The sequence below is a fragment of the Taeniopygia guttata genome, chromosome 2 (assembly GCF_048771995.1).
Source record: "Taeniopygia guttata chromosome 2, bTaeGut7.mat, whole genome shotgun sequence".
Lineage (NCBI taxonomy): Eukaryota > Metazoa > Chordata > Aves > Passeriformes > Estrildidae > Taeniopygia > Taeniopygia guttata.
In genome coordinates, this window is record NC_133026.1 from 86,599,585 (window position 1) to 86,613,135 (window position 13,551).

General features: G+C 38.3%; 1 protein-coding gene across 8 annotated transcripts in view; it reads right to left on the bottom strand.

Annotated features, from left to right (window-relative positions):
• The window catches only part of EPB41L4B (erythrocyte membrane protein band 4.1 like 4B), a 167,151-nt gene that overhangs the window by 94,388 nt on the left and 59,212 nt on the right, over positions 1-13,551 (bottom strand). For all 8 annotated transcript variants that reach the window (XM_041714660.2, XM_041714659.2, XM_041714661.2 and 5 more), the window contains exons 3-9: positions 12,062-12,104; positions 9,810-9,888; positions 6,442-6,486; positions 5,691-5,743; positions 1,530-1,650; positions 825-912; positions 186-274 (exon numbers count right to left, since the gene is read on the bottom strand). In XM_041714660.2, coding sequence (XP_041570594.2) covers positions 186-274; positions 825-912; positions 1,530-1,650; positions 5,691-5,743; positions 6,442-6,486; positions 9,810-9,888; positions 12,062-12,104 — 518 coding nt within the window. The remainder of the gene's footprint in view (positions 1-185; positions 275-824; positions 913-1,529; positions 1,651-5,690; positions 5,744-6,441; positions 6,487-9,809; positions 9,889-12,061; positions 12,105-13,551) is intronic.

A 13,551-nucleotide genomic window follows, 5' to 3' on the forward strand; every position in this document is an offset into this window, starting at 1 on the left:
TTTTTTTCTATGTCTATTTCACATTTGAGAGCGGTACTTCTAACCAGGCTAATCTACTTTCAGATTTAACCTTCAGATTTTAAACTTTGTAGATTCAATTATAAATTACAAGCCAAGATCCCATTATGCAAAGAGAAAGATTTCAGCATTTTAACTAAAAGGAATATAACACAAAAGCAGATTACCAAAAGAATAAGCCTATTTTGTTGGCTCCTTCAAAGATCAATATGCCTGTTGGTGTCAGTCCAAGAGCATATTCACAACCATCTCTTCCCTGCAAGCAAGTACAGAATAAATAATCAATCTGCCATGAGCAGTGTAAACCTTAATACAGTAGTATTGCAAAATCCATAGGTTTTAAACTAAACAATAAAGTTGCCATACTTTTTTAACATTACAGAGCAGAAGAATACGCATCTGTATTGAGTGTAAAGTGGCATATTTTGGCAACAGGAGGCTGCAAGTTGCCCTCTGTGGGAGGAGGCCATGCGCTGCTCAAAGTGGCTCCGAGACCCATGGAGATGGACCCATGCCAACACTGTATCGAGGGCAGCCCACACCCCACCTCACCTGTTTAAGAGCAGGCAGTTCCTGCCAGGGGAAGGAGACACAATAGGAAGAAACTGAGGGACAAAGAAAAAGGCATGTGGAAAAGGATGCTGTGGGAGCACAGAGCAGCACCCTTAGGAGGAGTACTGCAGGTGGGAATGACTTCTGAGGGACCATGGGACAACCCAGACCATAACAAGGACACTCCTCAGGGACTGACCCACACCAGGGCAGGGACCTGACACTGATAAAACACAACATCACATGGATCTTACCTTAACTACATGCATATCTACACCATACATTTCTAGCCATTTAGCCTTGTTCAAGTAGCACAATTCAGCCTGCGCTGGGCTCTTTCCCCTGTGAACATAAAATTCATACTTTATGGTCAAAAATTTTTGTCCACTTTAAATGCTTTCAGATTCATTCCCCTAACCCTCTTCTTTGTGTCCCGAATCTTAATGACACTAAATGGTATTTCAAGCTTAGCTTATGTTTTTACCCTCTTCCCTTCCAAATGAAAATAAAACAGAGGACTGAAAATGCAAAAAGGTCTAAAATTGCCAATAAGGATGAAAGTTGAGGTAACAAAACATCACTAAAATATAACATATTTATTAACAAAAGACAGGAAAATGAGTTTGCTAACAGCCTGAACATAAAATTTATGTTTGCATGAAAGAAGGGGAGAAAGGGAGAAAAAGAGATTTATTTCCAACATAAACAGGAAAAAAACCCGCCTCCTTAAATTATTACAAAATAATCTAAAGAAAAACCATTAAAAAATTAAAACTCACCCCACTAACCTTCCCTAAATTACTGCCTGCCATTTCTAGGGAAGGCGAGGGCTCAAAGACTTTTTACAATACTTCTCCACTGACAAACATAATTCCCATTTCATGCCTGTTGAAAGGATTTGACTTTAGAAGAGAAGAAAACCTGTTGCTAGACACCCCACTCCCACACAGGTACTCTACCTGCACTCTTTCCATTTCTGAAAAATGTCAAATTCCATTGCTTCAGTCTGGTTTGGTGCAAACCTGAATTCAGACACGAGCTCTGGTGTGTGCTCAGGGTGCTCACACTCTCCCAACTCAGCTGAAATCAATCAATTGAGAAATTAAAAACAAAGATCTTGGGATGACCAGAAATATTTAATTCCATTATCCCTACAAAAACAAGGATAGTTTGCAAATTCCTAAGCATGTTGCAGAATGCACTTGTGTCAATGCTTTAAGTTAACATCCCAGCCCCCCACTCCTGGCCCCAGTAAATTCAAACCAGACTTTACAGCAGAAGTCAGATAAATCCATTTGCAGGAGCAGAGTAAGGTTGTGGTACAGAATTCTGACCTTCAGGAATGTTATAACTGAACCAGATCAACTAAATCTGATTCTCTGGATTTTAAAGCACTTATAGGAAATAAAGTTTATATTAAAAACAATCATCAATGCATCTGCTGTTTTAGAAGTGGTTACTTTGAAACTTCCTCTCGTTGCATACTTTTCACTCCCTAACACTTCCCATTCTATTGCATGTGTTGTTATTTTTCCTGGTTTAGGACAAATTTAGGAGTTATGTTTCTGTTCATGCAAAATCATGAAGGGAATACCTAATCTCATTAAACCAGTGATAAAGCTGTGTGGTTTTTAAAATCACAGTGGTAGTGTAATATTCAGATTAATAATTTTTGAGGAAAATTGCTGAAACATGAACATAATTAAAGTGTCACTTTCTACTTATATGCTTAGGCTCTGGTGTTTTCTTTTCTAGGAGCAGAGCACTTTCCAACTCCACTGAGCTCAGCAGGAGCCGCAAGTGCTGAGCATTTCAGTGACTGACACCACTGACTGCCTTGTGTCTGTGACAGCTTTGCTCCTGGAGCCTCTCAGCTGTATTTAGAGGCTGCAGCGTCACTGCCTAGGACTGTGTGGCAAGCATCAGTGGAAAATACACTCTTCAGCAATACCATGTGTCACCTGACATATGATGTGATTCCCAACCAGGCCTTTGTCAGTCAGCGTTTCTTAACTGTTTACTATTTTTACTACTACTACCAAAAGAAAAATAAAAATGAAAAAGCATTGAGGGAAACTAAATCCCTGGAAGAAAACAGTTTTATTCCTTCAGGGCGCTTTTACACTTAACAGCTGCAAAAATTTCAGTCACAGCCAGACTTCAAAAATACTTAACAGGATCCATCAGTAGATAGGAAGTTACATACAAAATCCAATCTGTTGGCTGATAACACCTACTAGGTGGTTTTGAGAACTCGAGCTTTGCTGAAACATTCAGCAGTCCTGAGGATATTAAAGCGATTGAGTTCATTTGTCTTCATTTTTAATTACTGTCTCACACACACATTTTACTCTCAACAGTAACCTTCCATAGTGAGTTACAGTATTCTTATCTCTGTTAAAGAAAAGGACATACAGATATCACAGCTCTGTGTCTGTTTCATCAAAGCTGGAAGCCTATTTAACCAGATACTAAGAATTACTGGCAGTCCAGTCTCCAGTATATAAGAGGGAGCAGCAGTCCAGTCTCCAGTATATAAGAGGGAGCAACAGCAAACACATTAGCAAGGAGGAATTCAAGGGGATAGAAAGAGGTATGGATCTGAAGTTTGATGTGTTGCCAACCACCCAGGAAAAACATGGGAGATTTCTCTACTACTTAACTGAAAGAGAAAGCAGGCAACATAGGCTGACTGCTGTAAAGAAGATGTATAGGGATGAGAAGAATCATGAGCTTGTAGGACAGAAGACGCACAGAGAGGCTCAGCAGCACTAATATTTTGAGATGCAAGGGCACAGCACAACACCCATCTTTTCATTTCTGCCTTCATGACATGCTTTGGCATGCCCCTTTTTGGCACTTTTTTGGGGGGAGGGTGGAAGCTGGGGCAGGTGTTACATAACACATGTATATACATTGTCAGTGTTCTTCAAAAATAACCTGGGGAACATTTTCAAAAGGATGTTTCCTAGAAAGTTCTTGAAAACTCCAAAAATATTTTAAAATAAATAGCTCATTCTTTTATACAGAGGAAAAAAAATTTTGCAATATTCCATGAAGATGTCTTATGATTAGAACTGAAAACTGGAGATGTGAGAAAATGCTTTCCTTTTCAATATAATTAGCAGCTTCAAAAATATATCAGGTTAAACACTAAGACCATATAACACTAATGATGCAGTTAAAAACTAACTGTAACAGTGAGAACTCAAATTTGATGATAACATTTTTCCACAGATAGCCCCTAAGTGAAGCCTAATATTACCTATCTGCTTCATATGTTACCCCATATACTACAAACCAATGCTACTTGCTACAGCATTTCCTTCATGGCACTGGCAACAAATCAACACTTTGTTTGAAAGATGATTCACAAAAAAAAAAAAAAATCAACCTTGGAAATTGCTACTGGAAACCCAGAATTATTTTAACAGAAAAGCCCCTTGATAAAAACACATGTATGAAAATTAAAGCTTATCTGTGAAAATACTTTTCTTTCAAAGGGCTCAGACTACTGATGCCTAAATAGCAATTCATTGCTTTTTCCTCGCTCTTAAGAAAGGCAGACTAAGGAGCAAGACTGCATTTTACAAAGAAAATGCAACTCATTGAGGAGGGAATAATTGAAATTTCTTTATACTTTGCTGCTTAATTATGTTTCCAATGTCAATAAAACGTAGCAAACTTTATACCAAAAATGCTTATTATTATGCATGTCAGCAAAGAGAATGAATGAGTTGCAATAATGAAATAATTCTGGACAAGCTTATTGAAATGATGTCAAAATAGTGGAAAACTGAAACAGAAAAAAAAAAAAAAGACAGCAAAAAAGTATAAAAGCATGTTCCCACAGACAGCATCAAAGAGTATTAGTTTTGGTAGATATCTGGACACATCATAACCATGATGGACAGCTATTGTATTGCATTTACACAGTAATCACAGGTGTCAGCTGTTACCCAAAATGTTGAGGCATCAACCTATTATTCTTTGCTTGGTCCTCCTTGCTTGGACCAGGTGTGAGGCTACCAGAGTTTTTTTTATGTGGAAACGTAAGCAACAAATCAAATCTGGGCTCTGCATTTCCTCCACCTCAAAAAGCCAAAGGAGTCTGCCTGCAGCAGTTCTTTGCACACCTGACAATCACAGTTGTGCCACCTGGTGCAGTAAAACAATGCCTTAAGATTTACACCTGTTGCTGCTTAGAACTGAATTCCCAGTTTTTCCTGTCAAACCCATCTAGAATCACTGAGTTACTTCCAGTGCTGGATTAAACTAAGAAACTCTGCCTAAGCTCTGTGTGCCATGGCCCAACCACCAGTGAAACAGGAAGAGAATTTTTCCATTTCAATTAATGTTGCTGCTGATTTGCTTAGAATGGTCCAGCTCACTGCACTTTCTTTTAGAAAAAAATGAACTTGATTTGAGCTTCATTATAAAAATTTTCTCCCCATCTGCAAAACAAATTTCTCAAAATGGAACAAATATTTGTATTAACATGCTTGCAGCAACAAAAAACCCATGTTGTCGTACAATAATGTAATGAAATCCAGTGTACTGGAGTTGCTTTTACATGGTGAAATCCGTGCTCCTGCCACGGAAGTGATCTTAGTTCTTACCCTCCCGTATAATTCTCTCCTCTCTAGTACCTGCCACTCCTTTCCTCCTGCCCTGCAACCATCTCCTGAGTCACCCACTGTGGAGGCTGCCTCTCAAAGGCACTGTTCAGGCAGCAGGAAGCCAAAATTCACAGGCACCCACCTCCCACAAACTGTGTGAAGGGCCAGCTGGCTCTTCAGCCTCAAGTGCTAGTACTTGTGCACACACCACAGCTTCTCCCTCAGTAGGGAGCTATTTTGGGTCCTTCTTCCCTGATCAGCCCTGGGTTTCCAGGAAACCTTTGTCTAGCCATGCTTTGAGTCTCCCTCCCCATATCAGGTGTGCTGATATTGGATAATATAGTTCAGAAGTTATGAATGCAAGTCAAGAAATGGATCTCCCGAAAATTCTTCTCCTTGGGTAAAAGAATGGCATTTATATATGATCAGTAAGAATGCATTAGTAACAATAGGTGAGTTTTTTAATAAATTAGGACAAACCACTTTCAAAAGATTGCATACCTTGAAGACACAGAGCTGCTAGTTCAACAGCAGTTTCATATGGGCATTTCAGTCTTAAAAACAAAACAAAAAACGAAACTATAAAAATCACGTCTCTTGTCAGTGAATTCCTCTTGCAATAAAGCTAAAAAAAAGCCTGACATGAAAACTGGAAACATTAACTTCCACAAATTACGAATGCTATGAAACATCTACAATTGTTACTTGTATATGATTATTTCCTAAGTTGGTACATTCTGATTTGCATTAAACATGATACACTTCACCATAAAACAAGAGCTGGCAGAGAAAAAACTACATCAACTAGGGGACCAATTTTACTTTAACACTTTATTTTAGAATATAACGGTTTGAAGTTTTTTTGTTTCTGTAATTAAAAAAAAATTAGGTGTGAATGAATATTGGTCAGGGTAAGACTATAAAAACACAAAGTATTTTTTCAGAGTTGACCTGAACAAAAATTGTTGTACTTCAACTTTCTCATCCTCTATTTCACCCATCATACAGAAAAAATGTGGCAATCCCATGTTATTTTTCAAGTCATAAAACCCAGGACTGTTTTCACTTTCTTTAAACATTTTCATCACCTGATCAATCCATCAAAATCTTTACCCATTCTATTTGTCAGTAATATAGTCATGATACACACAAAGTCCTATATGTCTGTATTCTAAAGAAAACCAAAATTCACTAGGAGATTAAATATTATAAATTCTTTCAATTACAGCTGCAAGTGTAAAAAGGTACTTACTTCCCTGAAAGAATGTCCTGCCGGAGCTGTAATACAAACAGGTACCTGACAAATAAAAAATTCAGAAAGTCAAAAGTAATTTCAGTGGCATCCTTCTAGTTCAACTGGCTGGAAGAATATCCCAATTCATTGAGTAGTAACAGCAATTTGAATAACTTGGTCTTTACAAAAAAAAAAAAAAGGCCTTTGGGACCAACAGATACACCCTGCAAGCTTCAAAGCTCCCACAGCTTTCACTAGAATCATGAGAAGAACATTTTTTGTCCACTGGTTGTGTTCAGGACATTGTCCAAAGTCGTGCTGTTTAGGATGTGCTCTGAGCATAGACCACAGCAATCTAAATGCTACTAACACTGCAGTGTTCTCCTGAACTTGGGTCTTACCCAATTCAGGCAGGAATCGAACTACAGTATCTAGAAACAAAACACAGATAAAGGCATGTAGGCTTCAGGGCTGCCTTCTCAAACACAAATACAGAACATGGAAAAAGTCCAAACTGGGCAAAAGGAAAGGTTCATACCAGAACGTCACTTAAAAATAGCAGAGAAGTTCCAAATAAAAGCTCCATAGAGCTCACACATTTATTTCATATGCCAAGTAGGAATTTACAGCCTTCAAACTGTTGTTGTATTTTAAGCTGCTGCTTTGCTAATCCTTATTTCTAGGCACACTTCACTGACACCACTCAGAGCTGGGCTCTGAGGCATGCACAAGTGCCCTGGGTCATGCAAGGGCTGTGTGGAGGACAGGAAGGCACAGAGAGGCTCTGCACTGCTCTGGACACTGTGGGGTGAGGCTTGCAAAGATGAGTGACTCGAGAAGAAAGCATGAAGCACTCCTGAGAGCACAGTAAAAGCAAACACAGACCTCTCCTGTCTTTACAAAGGATGCTGAAAAGACAAAAGAGGATTTTTTTCATCACAGAGAATATGGAGTGAATGCGACAAAGGAAAAATAGTTGGAATCAGACAGGGAAAACAGAAATGAAAAGGAAGATTAAGATTTCTCATGATAACACTGTAGCAGAATCAGATTTATCCATGTTAGCTCTTTGGTACATTCACATACTTGGCTAATACCTGACTGTCAACCAAATCTGGCTATTTGCATGTGCAGATTAAAGGTAAACAAGTATACACCCTGCCCTTATTGATAGCCCAGATGATTCACAATCTCATGAACTCTTCTAAATTTGCAAGAATTTGGGGCAGTGTACCTATGAGTTTCAAGGGGTTCGTGCAGTGCCGCAGCCCTGCTCTGGTCAGTATGGCTTACCCGTGTTTTCTGTGTGCAGGCTGACAAACACTGGCATCTCAACTGTTGCTACTCCAAATCAGCAAGATACCCTAGAAAATTCTCCACAACATACAAGTACAGACTCGTTCCTCTGTTGTCCTTCTAACTAAACTAACTAATCAGGTTGCACACAAGTGACAGAAGCTGTCTTCCAAAATGCACTGTGTTTAAACTGTGTTTTTATACTGAAAAAATGACAGAGCAGGTGAAGGGTTTTGATGCTTCCCAATACTGTGTTAATTATGAGAAAATGATCTTTGTAGCTTTACTAGAAATTGAAGTCTACTAGAAAGCAGATCTCCAGAAGAAATTCTAAACACCCTCTACCTGGAAAGTTTGCAGTTACTGTGAAGGATGATTTTTCTTCCGCTTGGAATGATTTTGAGTATACAGTTATTAATCTTCACTTTTCACTCACCATGCTACATGGAAAATATGATACAACTAGCATAAAGACTCTTAAAAAACCTCCACAAATTAAAATAACTAAAAATTTAAGAATTATAAAATGCTTAAATTCAAAATTACTTCCCCCCCCCCAAAAAAAAGAGCCCAAATTTTTCTTTCAGTTTCACAGTGGTCTTCTGTCAAACTTATAATTAAAGGAAATTGTTCACAACACTGAATATTTAGCTGACTAAAGTGTTTTTCTAATTAAAACAGTCTTCTGAAATGTCACATTTCAGCAATAATTAGATCACAAGGCATCAGAGATTAATACTTTTAGACAAAATGTCTTACTTGATCACAGTAATGATCACATAGCTCTGAAACCCAATCTCACTGAAACTAGGATCGTATGCTTCAGAGCACTAAGCAAGAAATCTTGTGGTAGACAGTAATGCCATAATTTGACCACAGGGGAAATGTAATACTTCTCAGACACGCACCCTGATGTATGAAGACTTAGATCAATTTCCAGAAAACACATAATATTCCTACTAATTTAACTGCATTTTCTCATTAGAGATGTCCATAAATCATCCCGATTTTTGGATTCTCTTAAGATCTTATACTCAGCTATATAAGTGGCAGGGATTTCTTTAAGCTAATTATACGTTCTATAGGGATATGCCCTTTTATTGAATTATCACTGCTGGACTAAATTGATAATGAATATTGAAGATCCTATATCTATATCATGAGGTGGTGACAATTAGCCCTTTAATCTTGTCTCAGGCAGTGAAAAAAACCCATGGTCGGCACAGCAGACAGCGAGGGAGACAGTAATCATTTGTCTGCAGGCGTAAGTTTAATGTAAACATCACATGCACATGAGCTACAACAATCAACCATCTTTAAACACCTTAGGCTGATTAGGAGTACACTGATTATTGCCAAGCAAATTAGAAGACACAGAAAGAGCCCTACGGTGAGAAGCAGAACAAAAGGAAAGATAAAATAAATAACATTAAGATAGATGACTACTATACAGAGAAGACACAAAGTAAGCAGGTACAAAAGATAAGTACATCCTTTCCAACAGCTGCTCCTTTCCCAGCTTTCAGAATATCCTCTGAACCAAGGTGCTGTGGATCCAGCAAGGATCTACAAAAAATAGCCCAGCAGATTGAAACTAAAGACTTCCAGATATTTGTAGAGTGACTTTATGCAATGCAGACTTTTGCTTTACAGAGAACCATGGGGAAGCAGAAGTGATTCAATCAACTCTCGACCCAGAGCTCAAGCTGGCTATTCCCACAATTCTTTACCCTTGGTACCATTATTAAATAACCTCCAAGTCTCAGGCCAGGAGGAACAAAGCAGGGCATTGGCATTTTAGCAGGACATAATGGAAACCCCTCTCAGAGGATAGCAGGTGTCTGTAGCTTTCCCCACCCAACACTGTCTTTCTTTGCCAGCTTCCAAACACCAGAACACAGCATCTCCACAGCATTGGAGAGGCCCATGAATGCTTTCTGGCAGCAAATAAAAACCATGATGTTTCTCTGACAGTAGGAAAACGCCTAAGAAGGCAGACAAAACGAGAATCTTAATAAGAAAGCGCAAACCACCTGCTTGCACGTGCCTTAGATGTCTTAAATCCCCCATCAGCCACACATAGTTCCTACCTTGTAAACTCTTCGTGAAGGTTGTTCGGTTCTGACGAGTAGTACTTAATTCGAAAATGCAACGTGTACGGAGGTCCAACTGCACATGCAGAGATTTTAAATGGGGAAAAAAGGTTTATACTCGTTGCAGTCCTCTTAAGGCAGAACAGTCCCCACACCACGCCACAACCCAAGAGACCCAAAATGAATTACATTTTTCAAATACATCAAAGAAAATATTTTTTTTAATTTAAAAATGCACGCAATAAGCAAAAAATATGATTACCATACTTTTTGATACTCATTAATGCAAATTTATCAAGGCAATCATCCATTTAGCAAACACATTTTTTGTCCAAAGAGGGGTGCCTCACAGCACGCTGTGAATGACAGCACTTTCCAAGTACATTCCCTGTTGCTGGGCCCAGGGGAAAACGGAAGAAAGAGGGAAGGAGAGGGTGGTGCTCTCTTTGCCAGGCACATACACTACTCAAAAAAAAAACCCTACCCAAAAGATTGGCTTTCGATTGAAATACATCAATTTGAAAAGATAAGATAAATAGAACGGAAAAGTGCTGGGGAAGACTCTGAAAGGCATCTACAAATACAGAAAATTCCATGGGATTGCAAGAATTGTGTTTTCTAATGTCAGAAGGTGAATGCTACATGACTTCCTGTGTAACACAGAAAATAGGAAGAAAGTTATCCAGCTACCATGAAACTGTGACCGATGCATCCTTATCTGCCTAACCCTCATCGTCCGACCAACTGCCTGCTGATTTATTAACTGATGGAAAAATTACTTTTCCTCCCTTTTCAAAGGTCTTCTGTAACACCACATCAACAAGCAAATGTGCCCATTAATAATCCTTCTACTAAATGATATGCAGCTAAAAGTCATATAATTACAGCTTTGATTCTGTCTCCATTACAGCTCCCATAAGTCGGGTTATAGCACCCTGAGCTCATAGCTTGGCACCACTGGTGAGGTCTGCATAGGTGAGAGAAGGACTTGGCAAAGACAGCAGTCAGCAACATCCATCATGAAAGAGGAACTCTCCACAAAGCATCTGCTGAATTCAAGGTAAAGGAAAGTAACCTGTTGTGAAACAGACCTTTACAACACCCAATAAACTGCTTCCCTCTTCAGCATTCCTCAGAGCCAGGACTGGCCAAATTATTTTAAAAACAGGCCCTTCACACATTAAAAATAGACAAAATCACCTGGATGAAGGTGTTACAGAATCACTGATCTTCCAGGACAAAGCTATTAGAGAAAGTGCAGCTGCAAATCAGCTAGTCACTTAAGGTAAAGCAGTCTGTGATGCGAAGAAAAGGGGAGAGAAAACCAAACAGCATAAACCTTACCCATTGCAGCTATCTTCACCATGGATTCCAGCAGGCTGACACCCACACACCATGGGGTGACAGCAAACTATTCTAAAGGCTTTTGAAGAACTCCACTCTTTACAAAAATCATCTAGATACTTGGGGACTTGTCAGAAAGACAGGCAAAGCACCACTGATGCAATCACAACCTATCTCTGTGAAGTCCTACAAGTTGGTCAACAATTTTCTTGAAAAACACATTTTAATCTCACTGAAGCCATGCCTTCATGGCCCATGACTGTTGCCAACTGCAGTATTGTAACAACACATGTTAATGCCAATGCTGTACTGTACCCAAGCCTGCAACCAGATTACCAAAAATCCAGGAGCTAATTCCCTGCCTTAGACAATTTTCACAGAAAACACAGTCCACCAACCCCTCCATCCAAAACTACCTTTGATGAAACAGCAGCTATTTCAAAACTACATTTGACAAAACAGCAGATATTTCTGCTAGTTTAACTTCTAAAATAATAATCTGGGAAAAAATTAAAAATTAATCATTATACAATGAAGTATTTTCCATTCACACTGAAAGAAATTGCAGGATATCTGTTCTGGATCAGAAGCAGTGACAGGAACTGTGATCCGTGTCCAGGCAACCTAGTTTCACAGATCTGACTGAAATTACCTGGCAACCTTCTCTGCCTTAGACAAACAGCACAGGTTTAACAAGGGCTTCTGAAGGCTGGGCTACTGCTTAATAAGGCTCTTGCCTTTATCCATAACATAGTCAGACAATTACCCATTAAATTAAAACTATTTTCTAAGAAATATTTATTGTATTAAAGGCCAAATTTAAACATTCTCTATCATGTTCTAATACACTAAGTTCAAATTCTTTAGGAAGTAACAAAATAAACAGGCAGAGACATAGTACTTACTTTTTATTTGCTTCTTAATGAATTTTGAATGGTCCAACCAGTGCTAAAAAAAGAAAATCCATACTTAGAAGCAGTTCCATTTCAAGATTTTGTTGACTCCATAAAGCGACTACAATAAAATTTAAAAGATAAAAATTTCTTATAAGGAAATATTGCCATATTTATTTTCTAAACTTCTGCATATTGGTGAAAATGTTTATTGGCACATTTAATAACTTCCCTTCTTCCACGTGGGAAAGCTTGATTTTTAAATTTATCAGTACTGCCAGGCAAGCCACTCTTCCAGAGAAGAAACTCAAAATGCAAGGCCACAAAGTAAGGAAGGCACCCTTTTGCCCCAAACCCCTGAGTTTCAGCCTCCTCTAAACCTCTGTTTGATGGAGACCCTCCAGAGCCTGTACTATTCTGCATTCCACTGCTCCATAGCCAAGTTTTTTCAAGGTAAGGATGGAAACTTAACCCCATTAAAAGCATTTGGGAAACACTGATGTATAACTCACCCCTTCCTTTTTAAACTAAGGCAGGAGATCTGGAATAGTGCAACAATGATGACAAAAACATATGATTCCCAGCAAAGTTTACACACTCTCTTGTCAGTGTAAGTTGCATCTACAGAAAGGCAGCAATAAACACAATCTGGTATAAATTTAGCTTAAATCTTTGACAGTCTCTGCTCAATGTCCTACAGAAGGCTGCAATCTTATTTGAAGCAACTCCATGTAAATGCTTCTGTCATACAAAGTGGTGAGAGAGCTTTGGATTTCTTTGAAATAAGTGTTTTTCTATCTTTATATATATTTTAAAATTATAAACTAGCTACTATGAAACAAAATCTTAGGAAAAAATTCTCTTCCTTCTTTCTTATTAAAGCATTAATGTTTTCAGAAAAAAGGATAATCCCTCAACAATGCTTATTGTTACACCACCACCATGCTACTATGGCTGAATAAATGTGCAAAAGTACCTGTTGCCTAGTAATACTGGTATTTATTTACTAAATATGTTCAAAACCAAGGCAAAAATTTATCACAAGTATAGATGTGTACAGATCAAAAGTCTGACAGCTTATGAGCCTTAAGGTATATAAATCTCACAAGAGGGAGAAAGAGAAATGGAACAATGATTCTGAAGGTGATTTTATTTGCAGGAGGCTTGCAAGACTCCCTTAGGTGAGGCGGCCAAGAAATCAATTCTTATAATCCCTAATCTGGTAGAAATCTCTACCAGAATGGAAATAAAACATTACACCAGCTCATATAAATACATTCCTTAGAGTTGCAAGTAATTTACTTTGTCTCTGTTTTGCTCTCTTATAAAAAATTACAGTTTTGTGAAATCTCAAATTTTTGATAAGAAAAAAAAAATCAGCATTGAAACTTTGCCTTTTTTTTTTTTTTTTTAACTGAAATTATATAAATCTGTCACTTTCACAGCTCCAGGGCAGATACATTTTTTATTCTTCAAAGACCTAGCTATGAAAATGTCTTTCC